We start from the raw sequence: 21,468 nt of genomic DNA, 5'->3' as shown, positions 1-21,468 counted from the left end.
CTCCGAAGCCCTGGTTAAATGATTCGCGAACCGCGATTCGGAGTCCGATCTGAATCATATGTTTTGCGAACTCCGAAGACCCGATCAAATGATTCGCGAAACGCACTTCGGAGTCCCGATCTGAATCAAATGTTTTGCAAACTCCGAAGCCCCGATCAAATGATTCGCGAAACGCGCTTCGGAGTGCAGATCTGAATCAAATGTTTTGCGAACTCCAAAGCCCCAATCAAATGATTCTTGAAACGCGATTCGGAGTCCCGATCTGAATCAAATGTTTTGCGAACTCCAAAGCCCCGATCAAATGATTCTTGAAACGCGATTCGGAGTCCCGATCTGAATCAAATGTTTTGCGAACTCCGAAGCCCCGATCAAATGATTCTTGAAACGCGATTCGGAGTCCCGATCTGAATCAAATGTTTTGCGAACTCCGAAGCCCCGATCAAATGATTCTTGAAACGCGCTTCGGAGTCCCAATTTGAATCAAATGTTTTGCGAGCGAGCTCCAAATCCCAGATCTCAAGTTATTTTCCAGTGAAAGCGCGTTCATTCGCTTGCCGAAAAATGGCGGAGACCAAAAGTATTGAGATGTTTGTGTGCCTTTATTGTGTTCTAATAAAAAAAAAAAAAAACATATTTATCATTTCATAGTTTTCCCACCATTAAAATAAGAAAGGCGAGAGGAGGAGGCGACAATTACTGTGAGGAAAGGTACTTTAGTGTGTGCTAAGCACTTCACGGAGGATGAGGTCCGTGTCCAACCGGAGTATGGTCGATCTCGCACCGTGGGCTGTGCCTTCCAGCTTTGCGTGGAAAAGTTAAGAAGACGTTAAATCACGCGTCAAAACGGGATGTTGTGCATGGTGCAGAGCAATAAATGTCGAGATGGTGCACGAGCACGATTACAACAGCCGTCCAGTCCCAGGTGAGTACAATGTGTTAACTAAAACAATAACTTATATTAAAAGCTTATCGGCAACTAGACATTAATCAAATATAGTATGTTTTATTTGTATTGTTAGATTTAACGTTATACATTTAATGTAGCACATGGTAGCAGTTATGCTAACAGTCGGGCAGGTTAGTGAAGCGGTGTTTTTATACTATTGAGCCATCACCCTTTTATACTGCTCTCTTTCGGGCTGAAGTCGCACAAAATTAACAAAGACATTTAAAGTTATCAATAAAATCCACAACAATGTAGGAAATAGCAGTTGAACAAACATCTGTTGTACAAGCAGAATTAAAATTATTTTATAATAGTTTGTAGGTTATTTAACTTTGAATTGATGTTCTAAGTAACTTTCCAAATTAATGAGTTGTTTTTATTAAAGTGTTAAGTTTAACACAAAATAATACCTGTATTGTTGTTTGCTTTATGTTAATTAAGTGCTCTTGCTGAGGCATGGGAAAAATAAAGGAGCTGGAAAACACACCTGCTACTGACATCAGCATCATCTACACACATGCTAGTGACATCAGCATCATCTACACACCTGCTAGTGACATCAGCATCATCTACACACATGCTAGTGACATCAGCATCATCTACACACCTGCTAGTGACATCAGAATCATCTACACACCTGCTACTGACATCAGCATCATCTACACACCTGCTAGTGTCATCAGCATCATCTACACACATGCTAGTGACATCAGCATCATCTACACACATGCTAGTGACATCATCACACATGCTAGTGACATCAGCATCATCTACACACCTGCTAGTGACATCAGCATCATCTACACACATGCTAGTGACATCAGCATCATCTACACACATGCTAGTGACATCAGCATCATCTACACACCTGCTAGTGACATCAGCATCATCTACACACCTGCTAGTGACATCAGCATCATCTACACACCTGCTAGTGACATCAGCATCATCTACACACCTGCTAGTGACATCAGCATCATCTACTCAAGTCAATTCAATTCAAGTTTATTTGTATAGCGCTTTTTACAATACAAATCGTTACAAAGCAACTTTACAGAAAATTATGTATCTACAATATTTAGTAGTAGCTTATGTTGGTGACTGTCAGTTTGTGCACGTTTGACAGGATTTTTAGAAAATTAATACAAGACGTAGTCAGCCAGACGATGAACATGATTAATATTATTAATTAATAATTATTATATGATGCAGTCACACTTGTAGCAGTATTTGTTAGTTCTGTTTGTTGATTCAGGGTTAGCATCCTCTGGGGTCCTCTGAGGGTCAGCATCATCTCTTCTCAGGTGTTCTGGATCCAGACTGGAGCTTGTGTAAATCCTAGTTACATCCCGTGGCAAAACATAGAAACAAAATAGAGACATCATTAGCATGCTGCTGATCCAACAAAGTAAAATTAGTTTAACCCAAACTAATGAATAAAAATGCACATTTGATCAGATGCAACTACACTCACAATTTTAAGGAAAATACATTATTCGAATGCTTGGCGAAAGAGATGCGTTACTCACCTGCTAGTGACACCATGCTTCTCTTCACCTGCTAGTAACTGGTCTGCTTTGTGATGAGCACATTTTGCTATCTTCTAGTAAGTTTAGGCTTTTGTTACCTAACCTTCTCAGCCAGGGTTTTTAACCAACATTATACATATAATCTTTCACATACTTCTCAGTGTGCTTTTTTTGCTGAATTTAATGCTTAGATTTTAGGGGGAAAATTTAAGTCAGAATTTTTTTATGAAAATCTAACTCTTTACTTTCACTTATGATCTGCAATATCGTTTCAGATTCTGAACACATCAGAAATCACCAACCCCTCCTGACATATCTTTCCAGTTTGGGGTAGGTATGTGGCAACAATATAACATAAATAACAATAAAATATAATTAATTGAAGCATGACTTATTGGGGTAACTGTTTTTTTCTTGTAATAGAACACTATAGAACTACATTCAACATAGAACAGGAACATCATTTGTTGGTAAATTCTTCATGCCTATTTTCTTCCTAGCAAAAAATTAATGTATTTGCCAAAGTAGAATTCAACAACTTTAGCCGTGATCTCTGTGATCAGCTCATCATCTCTCCATACCCTCTCCACATGGAAGTCACCTCTTGTACTTGTCACAAGATCACACCAGGTTAACTAAGCCAGTAACAGTCAGCTGACCGTGGAATGCCAATTGTGTGTTTCTTTCTTAGTTTTGCATGGTCCCCAATAAACTCAGCGTGGGATGCCTCTCCGATTTCTTTCACATCAGGGCACTTAACCTCTACCAGGCCACAGAGAGGTTCTTCATTTGGGTCCACCACTTTGCCATCTGCACCAAGGTGTGGAGCATCAGGGTGAATGATGAGACCAGATGGAAGAACGTTAACGTCAAAGGTCTCCTCATAGCGGTGAAGAACCTCTGGCTCAAGTCTTAATCCTCTACACATCGCTCTCTAGAGACCCCGACAGATGTTTACACACACTGTTTAATGCAAGATATAAATGCATTTAACCTGCAATTACAAATGCATAATGTTTTGATGTTTTAATCCCAAAATGTTGAATACTGTTATTTGCAATGATAAAAGAAAATGCTTTAAGAGGTGAAATTAAAAACACCAATATCTAGACAATCATGAATTGTAACAAAACTTCCTTTAATGTTTTTACTAGACAGTTGATATGGAATTTGTTTAAATGTTAAATTTGTAAAAAAAAAAAAAAAAAAAAGTATTACATGTTTATATGAAATGCTTATACAAAATGAATATGTAGTTAATTTTAAAGTATATCTACATTTCTTGCTTTCATACGTGGTCATATGAAAATTTGCCGTACTTAAGTGGTAGATTTCTGCTATTTACTGGAAACCAAAACAAAAGCACTATATGAACATTCTGATTGATTTCATTACACTAATATACAATCAGACATCCCAATTTCTGTTTTGGTAAAGTCATTAAGTGCCATGTCATTTAGATGTATTAGAATTTAATTTAGGGTCCTGAAATACCCTGAACACTGCACAGAGGTTAAGATGACCATTGCTACATAAATAAAATAAAAATTTAAACTCATCCTATTTTGTTTTAATTTTCCCTTACTAAATAATAAAGTTACTGATATGGACTGAGGGATTACTAACAGGCTATTAACAAAAATTTATCTCTAAACCTCTTTATTAAAACTTGATCTAGCCTACATGATAGAATCAAATGCTTTGCAAATCCGCTCGAAAGACCTGATCTCAAATGATTCGCAAAACGTGCTTCGGAGTCCCGATCTGAATCAAATGTTTTGCGAACTCGCGCCGAAGCCCAGATCAAATGATTCGCGAAACACGCTTCGGAGTCCCGATCTGAATCAAATGTTTTGCGAACTCTGAAGCCCCGATCAAATGATTCGCGAAACGCGATTCGGAGTCCCGATCTGAATCAAATATTTTGCGATCTCGCTCCGAAGCCCAGATCAAATGATTCGCGAAACGCAATTCGGAGTCCCGATCTGAATCAAATGTTTTGCTAACTCGCTCCAAAGCCCAGATCAAATGATTCGTGAAACGCGATTCGGAGTCCCAATCTGAATCAAATGATGCCTCAGATTGTGGTTAATCTTGCAGATCATGACTTATATCTACTCTTCCTCTCCCTGCAGTTTGGTAATATAAAGATTCCTCTTTTGAACTCCCACCTCTTCTGTGGGTTTTATTGTTCTGGGTCTGAATTTGGGCTTCTGGGGTCTCAGAAAAGAAAAATTTTCAATCTCCAAGGTACATTCAAATTACATTACATGAATATGATACAGTTCTACTAAATTAACAGATTTGTAAACCGAAAAAATCAACGAAATCAACAAGTGAGACAAATGTGAGCTTTCAATTAATAATTTTCCAAACCTAACTAAATAACTGGAGGCAAAGTTTTTTTTAACTGCACGTAGATCACAAACCTCTGAAATCGGTTGATAAATCGTGTTTTTATTCAGTAAAAACCGCAGCTCCCCCGTTTACTTTCATTTGTTTTAAGGCAGTCTTGCCCTAACTAACATGGCGGACGTGTTATCGCGGCAACGGCTCAAAGTGGCCAATGAGGCGTCTATAGACATATATATATATATATATATATATATATATATATATATATATATATATATATATATATATATATATATACCTATAGGTATTTATATGTCTATGGTTAAAACTATCTTGCATTCAACGTAAATGTATGCTTTTCTTATATTTAATGTTATGTTTATTGATTATTGTACTGGTTTAGATTATCAAAATATAATTAATATTTTTATGATGAATTTTCATAATTTAGATTGTCACAAAAATACAGTAGTACAAATAATTTATAAAGTGATGTTTCTTACATAAAACGTCATGACCATGATTCAAAATTAAATTAATGTTATTTTATTTTATTAAATTATCGTAATTAATATTAAGATATTATTCTGTAAATACCGCTAAGAAACGGACATTATCTAAACTAAAATTCGAACGAACCGATTCGGTATTAATTTTTCATATTTTAGATTGTCAGGAACAAGAGTAAATCAGTAAAAATTATTTATAAAGTGATGTTTTTTGAATGAATATGTCAAACCATCATTAACACTTAAATAAATGTTAAATTATTTTATTAAATTATTGTAATTAATATTATGATATTATTTTGTAAATGCCGCGAAGTAACGGACATTTTCTAAACTTATTCATTTAAATGAATCATTCGAGCGAACCGATTCGGAATGAATCATAGTGCTTCATACAAGAGCTAGTAAACATTTAAGAGAACGCGCGGAAAATTCGTTACAAAAATAGCGATTTGTCACTTTACACTGCTTCTTGGCGATACAAGAAGCTCCTTGCTGGAAAAGCGTTATAGCCGAGCTACTGTCACTCCTGTCACTGTCAACGGAAACATAGTTTTTATAAGTAGCATGTCTAATTTGATATTTTTAACACAGGTCAGTTCAAATGAATCAAACTTACAGTCAGAAACACACCTGCAGCATCTTCACTCTACGTCACTAATGACATACAGCAAGACTCGTTATGAAGAAGCGAGCTTCGTTTATGGACGCAGAGGAGGAGGCACATATGATGCAGTCTAGTTAGTGTGTATGCAGCGCACTAGATGTTGAAACACAGCCGAGTCTCTCCCTGCTCATCTGCGCTTGATCGGTTCAGTCCTCTCTGCTTCTTTATTGTAGGTAAGTCCGACACAGCAGAACGTCTTTTATTATATGACTGAATTTTATTTCAGGCGAAACATTTTCCTTTTATGAAAATTTTTAAAAAACATAAATGACAGAGTAGTAAATATTTTTCCATATCTCTTTTTATGTAATGATTTAAACAAGATTTTTACAAGGACCATAATGATAATCATTCTAATAAGCCTTTCTTATTGTATTACTTGTTTTTCTCTTACCATTGCCTGTATCTTTATGCCTGAATAGTAAAAATGATTTGTTATTTAGAAAACAATGTGCTAAATAAACATGTACAATGTAACATATAAAGAAATATATATAAATCACTTCTGTTCCTTTTCATTTCTTTATGGTTCTCTGTGTATTTGTTCATATATATATATATATATATATATATATATATATATATATATATATATATATATATATAAAAATTCTAATTATTATTTTATTTATTTATCAGGGATTCAAAGAAACCAAAATTAATCTGGATTTTTAAAATGTTAAACAAGGAAACATGATGTAAAATAAATAGGAAAAGTTTAAAACCAAATATTAGGAGACTATGAAATCAAAAGAAAATCATAATTTTCATAATTTCAGTATTTTTTTTAAATTCACAGTTGATGCTACAACAATTTGTAATGAAAAAAAAACAACTGTTCAAAAAGAAAGCATTTTAAATGTATATTTATTTGTAGCCTACATTTTACGTTTTTTTTTTAAGTTTGTATTTTAAGTTTCATAAAATGAAGAGATTTACATCTCTCAGATTTACAAAACAATACAAATGGACCAAAGTTCTGTACATAAATATCATATTATCTAGAAATATATAAAAACATAAAATATTAATACCATAGCGCCAAAAACATAAGACATAGAAGAAATTCACAATTGTCAGACCTAATAAAACGCTGATCTTCTTGTTCAGTATTTGGACCAAATACTAAGAACCTGTAAAATACATGTTAATTTTTGGAAACGCATTTGAATTGTTACTCTCTTAATTTAATTTGTAATAAAAAAAAAAAACTGTATTCAAAAAGAAAGCATTTTCAAGAGGACTCCACTGTATTTCTTTAATTGACACTATATTTGTGTTTAATTTATTCATAATTATTTCCTCATCATCCCATCAGCTGTAACACTTCCATTTCCTTCTGACTGAAATTAATAACGTCTTGGAAACATCCATCCCAAACCATTGTTCTGATTTCTTTATTGGATTTCACTGCTTTTATGAATGCATGATCCTCCAGCGGTGACGGGCTGATGGGGACTCTCCGTGACCTCCAGTTTGCCCTGCAGACTAAGATTGAGGAGCTGCGCCAACGTGACGCCCTCATCGATGAACTGGAGCTGGAGCTGGACTCCAAAGATGAGCTCATCAGACAGCTGCAGGGCGAGCTGGACCGTCTCCGCACCGCCTCTGTCTCACACAACCCCTCCGGGACGACAGAAGCCACAGGTGAGCTGGGAACTCAATCTAAAGCCTGGATTAACCACGCGGACACATTTTATTTATTGGTGCATTTTATTTTATTGGTGCAGGAGCAGCGTTACCAGATGATACCCCAGCGAACTAAACGCCAGGCCATTTCAGCCGAACCCACGGGGCTGGATCCAAATCAACTCGCCCACGTCACCCTCACCAACTACAGCAAGAACGAGGAGTGAGTAAGAGCCCGGACACATGAGGGAACTAGAAAAGACACATGTTTGATTGCGTCTCATCTTCATTCTTCATGTGCTCATCCCAGGTCTCGAGAGTTGATCCAAAAGGCTCTTTTAGAGAATGATTTCATGAAGCACCTGGAGGCCAGTCAGATCCTCACCATCATGGACTGTATGTATCCCACCACACTGGCACAGGGCTGCTGCGTCATCCAGGAGGGCGACGACGGCTCTACCGTCTACGTCCTGGAAGGTGAGGAGTAAATCTACCATTTTTACTTTATGATCAGTTAAAACTTTTTGGAGAAACGGTTTATGTAAAACTGAAAGGCCCCTTAACAACAGTGTTTTGTTTTTATGCTAACCTCTGTCAAGTGGGCAGCTGAATTTGCTGCCTGTTCGTCATGTGTTTGTGACAGCGATCCTCTGTGCAAAAAAAAAAAAAACACTTCACATGATGTGTGCTATTATTTCATGCTTTGCACAGGAATAGTTCAAACATTTTTCAGCATCATTACCCCAGTCTCCAGAGTCCCATGATCCTTCAGAAATCATTCTAATATGCTGATTTGCTGCTCATGAAACATTTCTTATTAATATCTATATTGAAAGCACAATATTTGTAATAAATGTAAAGTTCAAAATAACATTTATTTGAGATAGAAATCATCTGTAACCTTCTAAACTCAAATTTTTCATCAGTTTAATGCATCCTTTGCTGAATCAAAGTATTAACAGTTCTCCCACACACATTCATCTCATTCTCAGCCTCAAGGTTGTTGGGTTTGTTTGTGTGTGTTGTGTGCAGAGGGGTCTGTGGAGGTTACCAAAGGAGAGCGGAAGCTGTGCACCATCGAGCCGGGGAAAGTGTTCGGAGAGCTGGCAATCCTCTATAACTGCACGCGCACGGCCACCGTCACGGGTGAGATTCACTCAGTCTATGTGCTTGGGCACAAAATATCACTCAAACTGGGAACTAAATGAAGCTGACTATTTAATGAGCTTTTTAAAAATGTAATTAGCTATTTAATTAGCTTTCTCCTTTTTTCAGTTCAACTGAGTTTTAATGGGATTTGCTTTATTAGTTTGACAAAACTGTACGTTTATACTGTTAACATGTTTGGAGTTTAGAATAAACATATAAAAGTAATATAAAATAATAAAGTAATACAGAGTAAAATAACAATGGATCAAATGGAGTTAAAACTTTTAATTAACAAATTAGTTTTTCAATTGATTAAATTTCAATTTCAGAGAAAGTAACAATCAGCTTACCAAAAAAAGAACAAGATGTGTCATACAATCATAGAATAATTAAAATACAGAAATTTTTATAGTAATATAAAATAATACATCTATGTATGTATAAAGTGTAGGTAAATATAGAGTGAAATAACAGAGTAAATTGATTACATTTATTATTTATATTAGATTAAACAGAAGTGATTCATTTCAGTTAAATTCTAAAATAGATTTAATCAAGGTATACAAAGGGTAAAAGTTATATGAAAATGTTAATGTTAATATAGAGTCAATAACAATAGAGCAAAATGATTAAATAAGTATTATTACTAAAAAAACCGAATGGTTAATTAATTTAAGTTAAATTATCAAAAATGTAAATATAATATATATATAAAGTAATATGAAAATAGTACAATTAATAGAATATTAATACCAATAGCGCAAAATTAATTGAAAAACTTAAAAAAACAAAATAATATACCATTGCAGAGTAAATTATATATAAAAATGAGAGAGAGAGAGAGAGAGAGGATGTGACATAATTAGTTAGTAGGAAGAATATAAGCCTGAGTTTATAAGATCATGAATACAAAGTTTGTTGTCTTGAGTCTGAACTCCTGCTCATCTGCCAGCGCTGTGGGCTATAGACAAGTGAACGTGGAGGAATCGGCTGTGTGTAATTGCTGGGATGTTTGGCCATATGGTTTTTCTAATATATCTTCATCTTATGCCCTTTTGCGACACATCGGTTTAGTGTGATGGATTGGGGTGAAATGAGTTGACTCTGGTGGTGTCTGTTTAATCACAATAATAAAAATTCAATTAAAATCAGGCCTTTGGCTGTTTCTGTTCATGCAAAGATCACTCTATATTTCCCTGTAAGAATCTCACCTGTGAACCGTGATCAGATTTGCTGGACTTCCACCAAAAAGTGCTAAACATTTTTATCGTTGTTTCTCTCCGCTGCTCAGAATGAGTACAATTTAAGTTATATTTGCATAATTATAAAATAATATTAATCAAAAATGCTTCTCAACTTGACACAGATTGGCTTCATCACTCAGCATAGTGTTTAAAAGAATAGTTCACCCCCAAAAAATGGTGAAAAAGTACTCAGCCCTCAGGCCATCTAAGATGTACATGAGTTTGTTTCTTCATCAGAACAGATTTGGAGAAATGTAGCATTTGATCACTTGCACACCAATGGATCCTCTGCAGTGAATGGGTGCCGTCAGAATGAGAGTCCAGACTGATAAAAACATCACAATAATCCACAAGTAGTCCACACCACTCCAGTCCATCAGTTAACGTCTTGAGAAGTGAAATATTTTCCACAATAGAAGTTTAAGATGAAAATTTGCATTTTAGGACATATTAGTCCATGTCACATGTTCTGGTTTTATACTGCAGATTTTGGCGAATGTAGTAATTGAGGTATTTCAGCACTTCATTTCATACTACAAAACAGTACGGATATGCTGGATTTGAACAAAAAGTGCTGCAAATTGCTTTATTTATTTTGTGGCCCAGAATGACAACAATAGAAGCTGGATTTACATAATTAGAGAATCAAATAAATCAACAATGTTTCTCAACATTGTCATATCTCGCTCTTTTGTTAATAGAAAGATGGCAAGCAGTGTCTGCTGTTCAGGGTCAGCTACATGAATAGCTTGAAAATAAAATAACTTGAACAACAGTTTCTTACAGCATCCTGCGTTCATTGTCTGCTTTCACCCCATCAGTTATTTCTGGGCTTTCTCATTTCTTGCTGTTTTTGATGTTAGAGGTCAGCTCCATTTTCAATGTACATCTGACGTCATTGAGACATCAGAGAGTGACAAAGCAGGGTGAAGGTGTTAGAAATGTCAACAGCTACTTTAGGTTTAAAGTATGACTCAGGGTTTGGGGAAGGGTTCATATATTCCAAGACATTATTACCTGAAGCTCCTTGATGGCTAATGTCAAAATGCAAGATTTAATGTTAAATATTTTACAAAGGTTAGCAGATCTGCACTACTGATCTATAATGGAGAACATTATATAGATCAGTGGTCTGCAGTCAGTCACACACACACCTTTAAACAGAATTGTTCGGTTCGGCTATCATGGCTTGGCACATCAGAGTATTTTTTAACATTTAAAATAAAATAAAAAACATGGACTGTCATGTCTACTTCAATATAAATTTTTATAAATATAAAAAAAAAGAGAGAGAGGGAGGTATTATTTATTTATATATTTATTTTATGGATTGGTCATTATTTAGTGCTTTAAACACTTAATGTCTGTTTCATTCATACTGGACACCAGAGGGCGGCCTCTAGCAGAAAATACGCAATAAATGTGCATCACAGAAATAATAGAACTGATGACACTCCAAGAAATCCACAGTATGGACAATGATAAAATACGAGGACAGTAAAAACTGGACTGCAAATGGAGTTTATCTGTGTTCTTTAAGCCATCTCGGGTATTTTCATAATTAATTATGGATATTTATAATCCATTCAACAGTGAAGAATATATTTCCTGCCTCAAACGATATCAGATCACTAAAGGTTATTTCAAACACTGATGTTGTGGAGTAAAACATGTTATAACGTTCTCTTTTGTTCGCCAGGAGGTTTCTCCTTGAAGATGTTTGGCGTGTTCAGGTGTTTGCTCATCTCATCGCACAAACTTACGGACACACAAACACAGCCATTTAAACAATTGAAAATTATTTAAACATAAAACCAGACAAAAAAAAAAATGCGATCATACTGTACTGTGTCTGTGCTCGCTTAAGAAATCAGCCAGACGGCGGGAGCAGAGGGGGATCGGGAGGGTTTTTCATCGGGTTGAATGTCACCTTACCAAACCCGGAAAACAGGTCTCATCGCTTCTACTTGTCGGAGAACATGCTAACAGCCGTAATAAATAATAACGATATCTATGGACTTTTACGATAATCAGTTAAACTAGCTAGCTGTTTTTATGGTAGACGTTTTATCCAGTTTTATGTCTAAATGTTAGTGAAAATAGATATCAGTCCACATTGGTTATGATAATCTTTGCTATCTATTTTGAAGGCATCTTGAGAAAAACTGCTTCATATTTAACAAAGCATATACAAAACAATTGAACCGGAAGTGACGGGTCAGGGGACCCGGTTAACAGAACATGGAAGTCTGTTGTGCATAACCCCTATTGCAGCAGACCCTGCGTCACAATGTTCAAACTAAGTTAAAATAAATGCATCCCAAAGCATAGTATGTTGAAAAGCGTGACAGAAATCTCCGTATGGTCTACTATTTCAGGTAGATTTTTGAAGTGTGGATCCGTGGACACTTTAATGAGAGAGGGTAAAGGGGTTTGAGTTACTAATAATCAACATTTCATAAAAAAAAAATATTTTTTAATGTTATCTGTGTTATATTTCTGTGTTCACAGAGAGAGGCGTCACCAGGTTTTTGAGTAGTTTAGAGTGACAAATCGTACCAGGTTGGCAGGTCTGGAAAAATAAAACATTTAAGTAGTTCATTTGTCTTTGTCTCACTGAAAGTGGGAGATCAGGTCGAACTCATTGCATCATGGGACACAATATTCTGTGCAGAGTATATAGTTCACTGTTGTGTATTGGACATTTTGTCATTCAGGTACTCTGTTCATTTTAATAATTTGTAAACTTGGAACAATATAATAATTACATACTATAAAATAGTACAGTAACTATTGTAGTAAGCTATTTTGAACAATATACACATATATATTCATACCCACACACATATATACTGTACATACATAATGGAAGAACAATAAGCCGGGAAATAGAATGTGCAGGATATTTAATCACAATCATGCCATCAAATAATCTTTTGGCTTAAAGTGAAGTTATTTTGGTTGTTTTTTAGGAATTTATGTATTGGTTTTGCAGGTATTAATAAAACGACTCCAGAGTTTATTGGTGTTTACTGAGGAATATAGTGTTTGTGTGTGGTGGGCTGGCAGAGTAATTACTTTGAGTGGGATGTGAAGAGTTCTCAAAGCAGCAGCTGTCAGTCGTGTTGAGAGGAAGTACAGAACATAAGTGTTTTGAGGTGAAGGGATCAAGCCCACATTTATATTTGCACATGTCCAAGTTTATGAATTATGAAGCAGAGAATTATAGTAAATCCATCTGATCTTAATTGTTGTAATCCATGTCATATATTTCAATAAAAGGCTTTTTGACTGTAAAATTCCAGGGCCCTCATTTATCAACAGTGCATAGAAAAGGTTCTATAATTTGCTATACGAATGAAATTTAGAATGTGCCTAAGTACAAGAAAATCTGCATTTATCAAATGTGCCCACGCAGTTCTTATGCACATGAGTAAGCTATCATTGTTGATAAATCCCACATGTGCGTAAGTAACATGCTCGTACCCGTTCAGTTATTTGCATTCAGAAATGCCTTCAATGAACCGTATATGGTGACTTTATAGTCCCAATGAAATCAAAATTAACGTTTTTTGGGTGTTAGTATCAATATGTTAGCCTTGAGGTTATTTATAAAGCAGCTTGCTCCAAAACAGTGACAAAATTTGCATTAAGATGATTGCAGTTTGTCACTTCTGCCAAAATGGCTCAACGTTTTTTTTTTTACATCACATCGTATTTCATCTTCTCATCAAATCTTCTGACCAATTTCGTTCTTGTGCTGAACACAAAGGAAGATATTTTGAAGAATGTGGGTAACCAAACAGTTGCTGGTCCACACTGAATTTGATAGTAGCAAAAAATACTCTGGAAGTCACTGTGAACCAGCAACTGTTTGGCTATGTTCCTCAAAATAGCATTTATGTACAGAATAAGAATGAAACTCATTCAGGCTTAAAACCACTTTTGAGTGATGGTGGTACTCGATAAATATAAAACACTATGACAGATTTTTTGTTTGTTTGTTTTGTGGGTAAACTATTCCTTTAACCTTAATAAAACAGCAAAACACAAAGAGAAAAATCAATGACTGCTCTTGACTGAAGAAATTTAACACACTTGCTTTAGGATTATATAGTGTTTTATTTTTATATTTGTTCATTTAATTTCTTGAATGCTCTTTCTAAATACACCTACTGTACCTGAAAATAAAGCACTGTTTGTTTTATTTGTATATTATGTGTAGCTGAAATGTGTATCTTTGTCATTCTTTTCTCTTTGTTATTAAAAAATAAGAGTTTTATCTTCACCCTCTTTAGCCTAATCTGCCATTCTGTTTTTTTCTTTTTTGTTACCTTGAAAGGCTTTGTCTTTATAATTGGGAAATTAGTTTGGCTGTAATGTTCAGACAACTTGCAAAATAGTAAAACCAACATGACAAAGAATTGTGATAAAATTGTGCATCGTAATATTCAAAAAAAAAAAAAAATCATGATAGAATATTTTTTTCTTTATCACCCACCCGTAAGATTATGCGTGTCCCATTGAGGGAAAAATGCAATGCTCAATATGGCTGCTCAATCGCAGGAAGCAATGTTATGTGATATATTTATTTATTATTCATTTATATAATGCATTTAATTTGTGAATTTTAGGAGCTTTTTGACTTTTACTTGATAGGAAAGTTTAAAAAAACAAGATATTCAGGGATTTGAATTAGTAGTGTCATTTATTTGCATGGTAAGAATTAAAGCGCACATTTTCAGGAATAATTTCCTCCTTCCTCACCATTATCATCTTCTTCCCTTTCAGCCCTGACTGATATCAAACTATGGGCTATAGATCGACAGGGTTTCCAAACCATCATGATGAGAACTGGTCTTCTCAAGCATTCGAACTACATGGAGTTCTTGAGAAGGTAACACATTTCGCTTCAAATCAAATTTGACATCTGAAACCAAAATCAAGAGTTTAGATTTAGTAATACTATAGTAGTAATACCATCACCTGAATTCTGTCGTCAGTGTCCCCTCCTTCAAGACTCTCACTGAAGATGTGCTGAGTAAAGTAGCAGATGTTCTGGAAGAGGTGAAAGTGTTTGAACACTGCATATACGAATTGATTCATGTGATCTTTGTGAGCTTCAGTGTTTTTATTCTATTGTTTTCACTCTCTTTACACTTTAGACTCACTACAGTGATGGTGACTACATCATTCGTCAGGGCGCTACTGGAGACACATTCTTCATCATCAGTGAGGGTCAGGTGAGAAAGCAGCCTTAATTGTAGACGAGTTGTAGAACAGAATATTTATTATACGTTGTGTGGCTGTTTTGGCCCACAGGTGAGGGTCACCCAGCAGAAATCAGCCAGTGAGGAGCCAGTGTTCCTGTCCACGCTGTCTACAGGGGATTGGTTTGGAGAGCAGGCTCTCAAAGGGTCAGGGAGAAACCTCTTTTTTTAGGGCTGTAATTCTCATTCTAACCAATCTGGTTAAGATTTAAGAATATTTTTTAAATTTTTTCACTTTTCTTCCCAGGGAAGATGTGCGTACAGCTAATGTAACGGCTGTTGGAGATGTGACATGTCTGGTTGTGGACAGAGAGTGAGGAGCTCGCAGCACAATCACAATCAGGGATCATTCATAAACAGCAGACACTATCTGTCAGGATCACATCAGCATAACAGACCACAATCCACGAACCACGATCATTTGAAATCACAACCAATATCACAACCCTCCCAAGCGAAAAAAATCGTAACTACCACAATCCACAATATCATAACCAGCAAAATCATAACTATCAATATTAATATTTCAATCAAAATATTAAGAAGCACGTTTGCTCAAAATCATAGCTAGTCAGAACCATCATAATCAGTCAAAAGTAGAACCTCTACAATCACAATATCACAACAGTCAGTGAACTAATAACATCATCTCTCCTCCGTCTTGTCACATTTACTGACTGCTAATAAATCTCAACTCTAACAGATCTTTTAAGCAGCTGATCGGAGGACTGGATAATATGAGCAACAAGATGTATGAGAGTGAAGAGGTGAAGACCAGGTAAGCTCACGATGAGCTGCCTCAGATCAGTCGATCAGAGACGGTTATATCAGAATGACTGACATGTCTCGTAGGTTGGAGGCAGAGGCCGCGTTCTTCTCTAATATGTCTCTCAGTGACGTCCGTGTGATCTGCACGCTTGGGGTGGGCGGCTTCAGTCGGGTGGAGCTGGTAAGACGAGTAGTTCGATGTTTCTGTAGAGGTGATTAGAAGTATATTGAGAGCATGTGTTCATATTGATTCTCTACAGGTGCAGCTGAAGAACGATCACAGTCGCTCCTTTGCCATGAAGGTCCTGAAAAAGCGTCACATCCTGGACACGAGTCAGCAGGGCCACATCCTGTCGGAGAGACGCATCATGATGGAAGCCCACAGCCCTTTTACTGTCAGGTCTGTACAGTTCTGTGCCAGTGGAAGTTATCATATAACACAATAGTCACATGATTTGATTGATTTAATTGTTTAATGTGCAATGCTAAAGCAATCTTTAAGTAAAAACCTATATTTCATATGAACCTATATTCACTAACACAGTACATTTAAATGCGTGTTATTGTTTACACGTGTTGGTCTCCTAAAGCTCAATTCTGGTAAAGGAGAAAAAAATAGTATAGAAAAATAGATTTGTCCTGCATGGCGCAAAGTACATATTGACTGTGAATTATGTGGCCATAATTATCCGTCTGTGAAGTGACATGCAACTTATTTTAAGCCTTTTGGCACAAAATTAGAATTAGAACATCAAGAAAGTGAAATACCATAAGTTATCAATATATCATTTCATTTAATAATTCAAAATAAAATAAATAATTTTAAAATTATTAATATTGGTATTATTAATTGTGAATTATGTTAATAAAATCATTATTACAGTGTAAACTGTATATTATCAGGCTACATAGAGTATTCGGTAAAAGTTTAGCATATTTGTTGACCACTAATTTGATTATAATAATTTATATTATAATTATTATAATAATGATTATAATTATTATAATAATGATTATAATTATAATAAAATGTATAATACATATAATTAAAACTATTATAAATATTATTATTATATAATTTATATTATATCATATTCAATACAATAATTATTATATCTTATATCCATTTAAAAGGCAGTTATAGTTTAATTCTAATTATTATAATCTGATTATAGTATCTTAAAGAATGAAATAAAACTCTTAGTTGACAGATGACACTGTAGCTCTACATATGTTATGACTCATGTGGTATTTATCTGAAAAGCATGCAATAGTAATCCCATAATGGTTACATGTTTCAGACTTTATCGGACCTTCAGAGATTCGAAGTACCTGTACATGCTGCTGGAGGCGTGTTTGGGTGGAGAGCTGTGGACTCTGCTCAGAGACAGGTATCAGGATTAGTAGTGGACCGATATTGTTTTTTGTTTTTGTTTTTTTTGACAGCCGATGCCGATACCTTGAAAAGCAGGGGGGCCTATAGCATGTATATACTGTATATAATACATATATATATATTATTTATTTATTTATATTTAAGAAATTTGAAATAATTTAACAATGGATTAAAAAATAAATGTGTAAAATAAACATACTCTAGATGACAAAGTATTTTTCACAAATAAATAAATATTTAATTAAAATAATTAAAAAGGAAGTAAACACTGTAACCAACAGGGGACTTCGTTTTCTGGGAAGTTTGTGTGCATTGGGAATCATATTTTTCAAATAAAGCCAGGGTTACCCTCATTTTACATACAGCACACAGAGAAAATGACATGAATAGGAAAGTGTGCAAATGCATAAAGAGCAGCATATATTGAAATCAAGAGTTTAAAGTTTAAAGCATTTAATTCACAAGGACCGACAGTCACACAGAGAACACGCAATCATGCTGGATAAAAATACACACTTCACAAGATCTCACAGCTGGATTCGACTAAGTTTGCAAGGTTTGTGAAATTAAATGTTCATTAGCCATTCAAGGTTTGCTTTAATTATATAAATGTGTATTTGCTTAACGCTGACGGCAAACGAGAAAAGTTACTATTAATATAAAAGCAATCTTTAAATACTTTTTGTATACATTAATTCCTTTGTTTAACCGTTCTATCAAATCATAAGATTCATTTGAAAAATGACAAATATCGGCCGATATATCGGCCTTGATTATATATCGGTCGACCACTAATCAGGATCCCACGCAGTATTGTCTCATATTCTCCTGAACCGATCTAGTGACCTACAGGAAGTTGTGTGGCTGTTTTCAGAGGCTCGTTTGATGACAGCACCACACGCTTCTACGCTGGATGTGTGGTGGAAGCTCTCGCTTTTCTACATTCCCGTGGAATCATCTACAGAGACCTGAAGCCTGAGAACATCATACTGGACCACCGGGGATATGCCAAGCTTGTAAGCTATGTTATTTTAGTATTATTTATATACTATTAGAATATTTATTTTCCTTTTTCATTAGGTTTTATTATTTTATTTTCATTTTAGTTTAACAAATTACGTTTTTATTTTAGTTCTAGCGTTTTAGTACTTCAACTAAAATGGAGTACTAATTGAAGCATAACATAATTAAGTTTTTATATTTAAAGTGTTGTAATATTTATCATTTATTTCAGTTTTCATTTTAAATTTTTAATTAAAATGTGTAATAGGTATTTTTAAATTTTTTGTAGTAGGTTGAATTTTTTTTTAACTCAAATTGATTTAAGTACTTCATTTTAATAAGTGTTCATCTGATATTTATATTTTATTTAGTTTCAGCTTTATTTTAATTAATACAAACATTTGAATATTTTACAAAATATTTCGGTTTAGCTTTCAATTTAACACATTCACATTTTTATTTCAGTTTCTTCCAGTGATTTTAGTGCTTGAATATTCACCTTTTTAAGTTTCAGTGTTCATCTAATATTTATTTTTTATTTTAAGCTTTAACAACTAAATGCAACTTTATTTTTATTTATTTTTTTCAAATTTTAATGATTTTCTGTAGTATTTCTATTTAGCTTTAATTGTTCCTTTTAAACATTTATTATTTAGGTTCTAGCAATTTCAGTACTTAAAATATGTAGTTCTTCATTTTAGTTGAAGCGTTCATCTTATATTTTATTTCAGCTTTAATTAATGAAAAAGATTTTTTAAAGTTTGTTTAATGTTAGTGTTAGTTTTATTTAATAATCACAACACTAAACCAATGTACTTCTGTTATAGAATTAATACACATTAAATTACTGTACATACTACATTTGATATCCATAATACTTTTTTTATAGTAAATAAAATGTTTACTTTTGTCATGAAATGTATTTTTAGCCATACATTATACTAGTCTACAATATTTTTAAGCATATGTCTATTTCTAAGAAAAACAGTCATCGTTTTCTAGGTGGACTTTGGTTTTGCTAAAAAAGTTGGCTTGGGGAAGAAGACATGGACGTTTTGTGGCACTCCAGAGTACGTGGCCCCTGAGATCATCCTAAATAAAGGACATGACGTCTCGGCCGACTACTGGTCTCTAGGAATCCTCGTCTTTGAGCTGCTGAGCGGAAGGTTGGTGATTTATTAATGTCATTATTAACAACATTAAGTTTTCCTGTTTCCAGAATCCCAGGAAGCGAAGTTCACACTCTGACTCTTCTAATTATTAACATTCAACACCATTTGTCCTCTGTCCCTCCGAGCCCACCTTTCTCAGAGTCAGATCCCATGAAGACGTACAACATTATTCTTCGAGGAATCGATATGGTGGAGTTTCCCAAGAAAATCACTAAGAGTGCTGCGAACTTGATCAAGAGACTGTGCAGGTACAAAGAGAGAGACGTGTCTATTCAGAAAGGCTGTTTAAAAAAACTGTTCTTTTATTATGAAAACCTGAGCTGCTGAAATAACATCATTCTGTAAATTATAATTTTTTTGGAGGGGGGAGGGGAATTGTTACAGAAATACAGTGACTCAGAAATTCTTACTTTATAACTTATAACTAGTTGAGGCTCACCTCTGCATTCGCGCTATTTTATGCAAGATTGGAGTTGAAATATTACATTTACTTTGTGTCTGATTAATGCAATACAGTAACAAGGTTTCAGTGTTTTATTAAAAAAAAAGAAAAAATCAAAGAGAAAAAAAAACGAAATGCAGTGTGTGAAAAAAATTAAGAGAGAAAGGTGTTTATTTTAAATGAATAATTGGAGAGAAAAAAACATTAAAAAAAATGTGATTTATTTTTGTTTTGTTTTAAAGAGATACTAAAATGCTGAAAAGAAATTAAGAGAAAGAGTTTTTTTTGAGAGAGAGAGAGAGAGAGGGGAAAAAACATTTTTGTATTATAAAACTTTTTTTTTAGGAAATAACAAAATTTTCACCCTTTTTTCACATTGCAGTTCAGGCCTTCCAATTGTGAAATTTTAAATAATATATTGATGCACATTTTTTATCAATACATTTTATTTTCAAAAAGAAAAAAAATAAGATATATATGTGTGTGTGTGTGTGACGAGTGGGGCGGGCTGAGAGCCGTGGGAATGGAGCGAGGCCGGTGGAGTGATTGGAAATGAGCGACAGCTGCTCGACCCACCAATCTCCTCCGTGGGTCTTGAGATCGGTGGGTCAAGCAGGTGTCGCTCATTTCACTCCCCCGGCCTCGCTCCGTTCCCACAGCTCTCGGCCCCGCCCCACTCGTCACAATATATATTTGATTATACATTTTGAAAATCAGCCATAAAGTGTACCATATGACCTGGCAGGGACAATCCGTCTGAGAGACTCGGCAACCAGAAGAACGGCGTGAAGGACATCCAGAAACACAAGTACAGACAATACATGCAGCTCTGACTTTATCACTACATATTCACAGTACTGCATTTTATTTAACAGTCATGATGTGTGGGCTGTGCTGGTTTTAATGTGTCTTGCAGATGGTTTGAGGGGTTTAACTGGGATGGTATTCGTGAAGGGACCCTGACTCCTCTGTTTATACCAAATGTGAGATTCTCCAGCAAATAAGACAAATGAATCATTTGATGGACTGTGTTTTAACATGGAGGGATATGAAAAATACATATGTTCAGAATGAATTAGTCATCTCCGATAAATAAAAAGAAGTATTAGTTGACTTCATAAATCCAGATATTTTTAGAGAGTTGCAGTCCTGAGTGTGTGAGTTTCATCCAAAGAAATTGAGTTTGGTTTGTTTGCCACAGGTGGAAGGACCTTTGGACACGAGTAATTTCGACAGTTTCCCTGAGGACACAGATGAGCCGCCGCCTGATGAGGAGTCCGGCTGGGACCTGGAGTTCTGATCGGAGGGACCAAACGCTTATATGAATGATTTCCAGAATAAAACAAGAACAGACCTGAACGTCATGTGCAAATAAATGTTTTTATTCTTC

The 21,468-nt window shown here is 34.9% G+C and overlaps 1 protein-coding gene across 6 annotated transcripts in view; it reads left to right on the top strand.

Annotated features, from left to right (window-relative positions):
* LOC113054580 (cGMP-dependent protein kinase 1) overlaps positions 1-21,468 on the top strand; it is a 24,970-nt gene extending 3,502 nt beyond the window's left edge. The window contains exons 1-20 of one of the 6 annotated variants that reach the window (XM_026220226.1): positions 5,632-6,179; positions 7,445-7,676; positions 7,740-7,858; positions 7,946-8,112; positions 8,668-8,781; positions 14,820-14,925; positions 15,032-15,095; positions 15,194-15,271; positions 15,351-15,445; positions 15,546-15,611; positions 16,002-16,076; positions 16,151-16,247; positions 16,327-16,466; positions 17,368-17,457; positions 18,337-18,478; positions 19,467-19,630; positions 19,762-19,884; positions 20,824-20,886; positions 20,995-21,061; positions 21,280-21,468. In XM_026220226.1, the coding sequence (XP_026076011.1) occupies positions 7,458-7,676; positions 7,740-7,858; positions 7,946-8,112; positions 8,668-8,781; positions 14,820-14,925; positions 15,032-15,095; positions 15,194-15,271; positions 15,351-15,445; positions 15,546-15,611; positions 16,002-16,076; positions 16,151-16,247; positions 16,327-16,466; positions 17,368-17,457; positions 18,337-18,478; positions 19,467-19,630; positions 19,762-19,884; positions 20,824-20,886; positions 20,995-21,061; positions 21,280-21,378 (2,088 nt within the window). In that variant the 5' untranslated portion in view covers positions 5,632-6,179; positions 7,445-7,457 and the 3' untranslated portion in view covers positions 21,379-21,468. Of the gene's footprint in view, positions 1-5,598; positions 6,180-7,150; positions 7,677-7,736; positions 7,859-7,945; positions 8,113-8,667; positions 8,782-14,819; positions 14,926-15,031; positions 15,096-15,193; positions 15,272-15,350; positions 15,446-15,545; positions 15,612-16,001; positions 16,077-16,150; positions 16,248-16,326; positions 16,467-17,367; positions 17,458-18,336; positions 18,479-19,466; positions 19,885-20,823; positions 20,887-20,994; positions 21,062-21,279 lie in introns of those variants that run through there. The other 5 variants (XM_026220221.1, XM_026220222.1, XM_026220223.1 and 2 more) reach the window with 5 other exon arrangements.

Source organism: Carassius auratus, chromosome 35 (assembly GCF_003368295.1).
Source record: "Carassius auratus strain Wakin chromosome 35, ASM336829v1, whole genome shotgun sequence".
NCBI classification, from domain to species: domain Eukaryota; kingdom Metazoa; phylum Chordata; class Actinopteri; order Cypriniformes; family Cyprinidae; genus Carassius; species Carassius auratus.
Note: the sequence above shows the minus strand (reverse complement) of the source record. Positions and strands in the feature narration are given on the sequence as shown.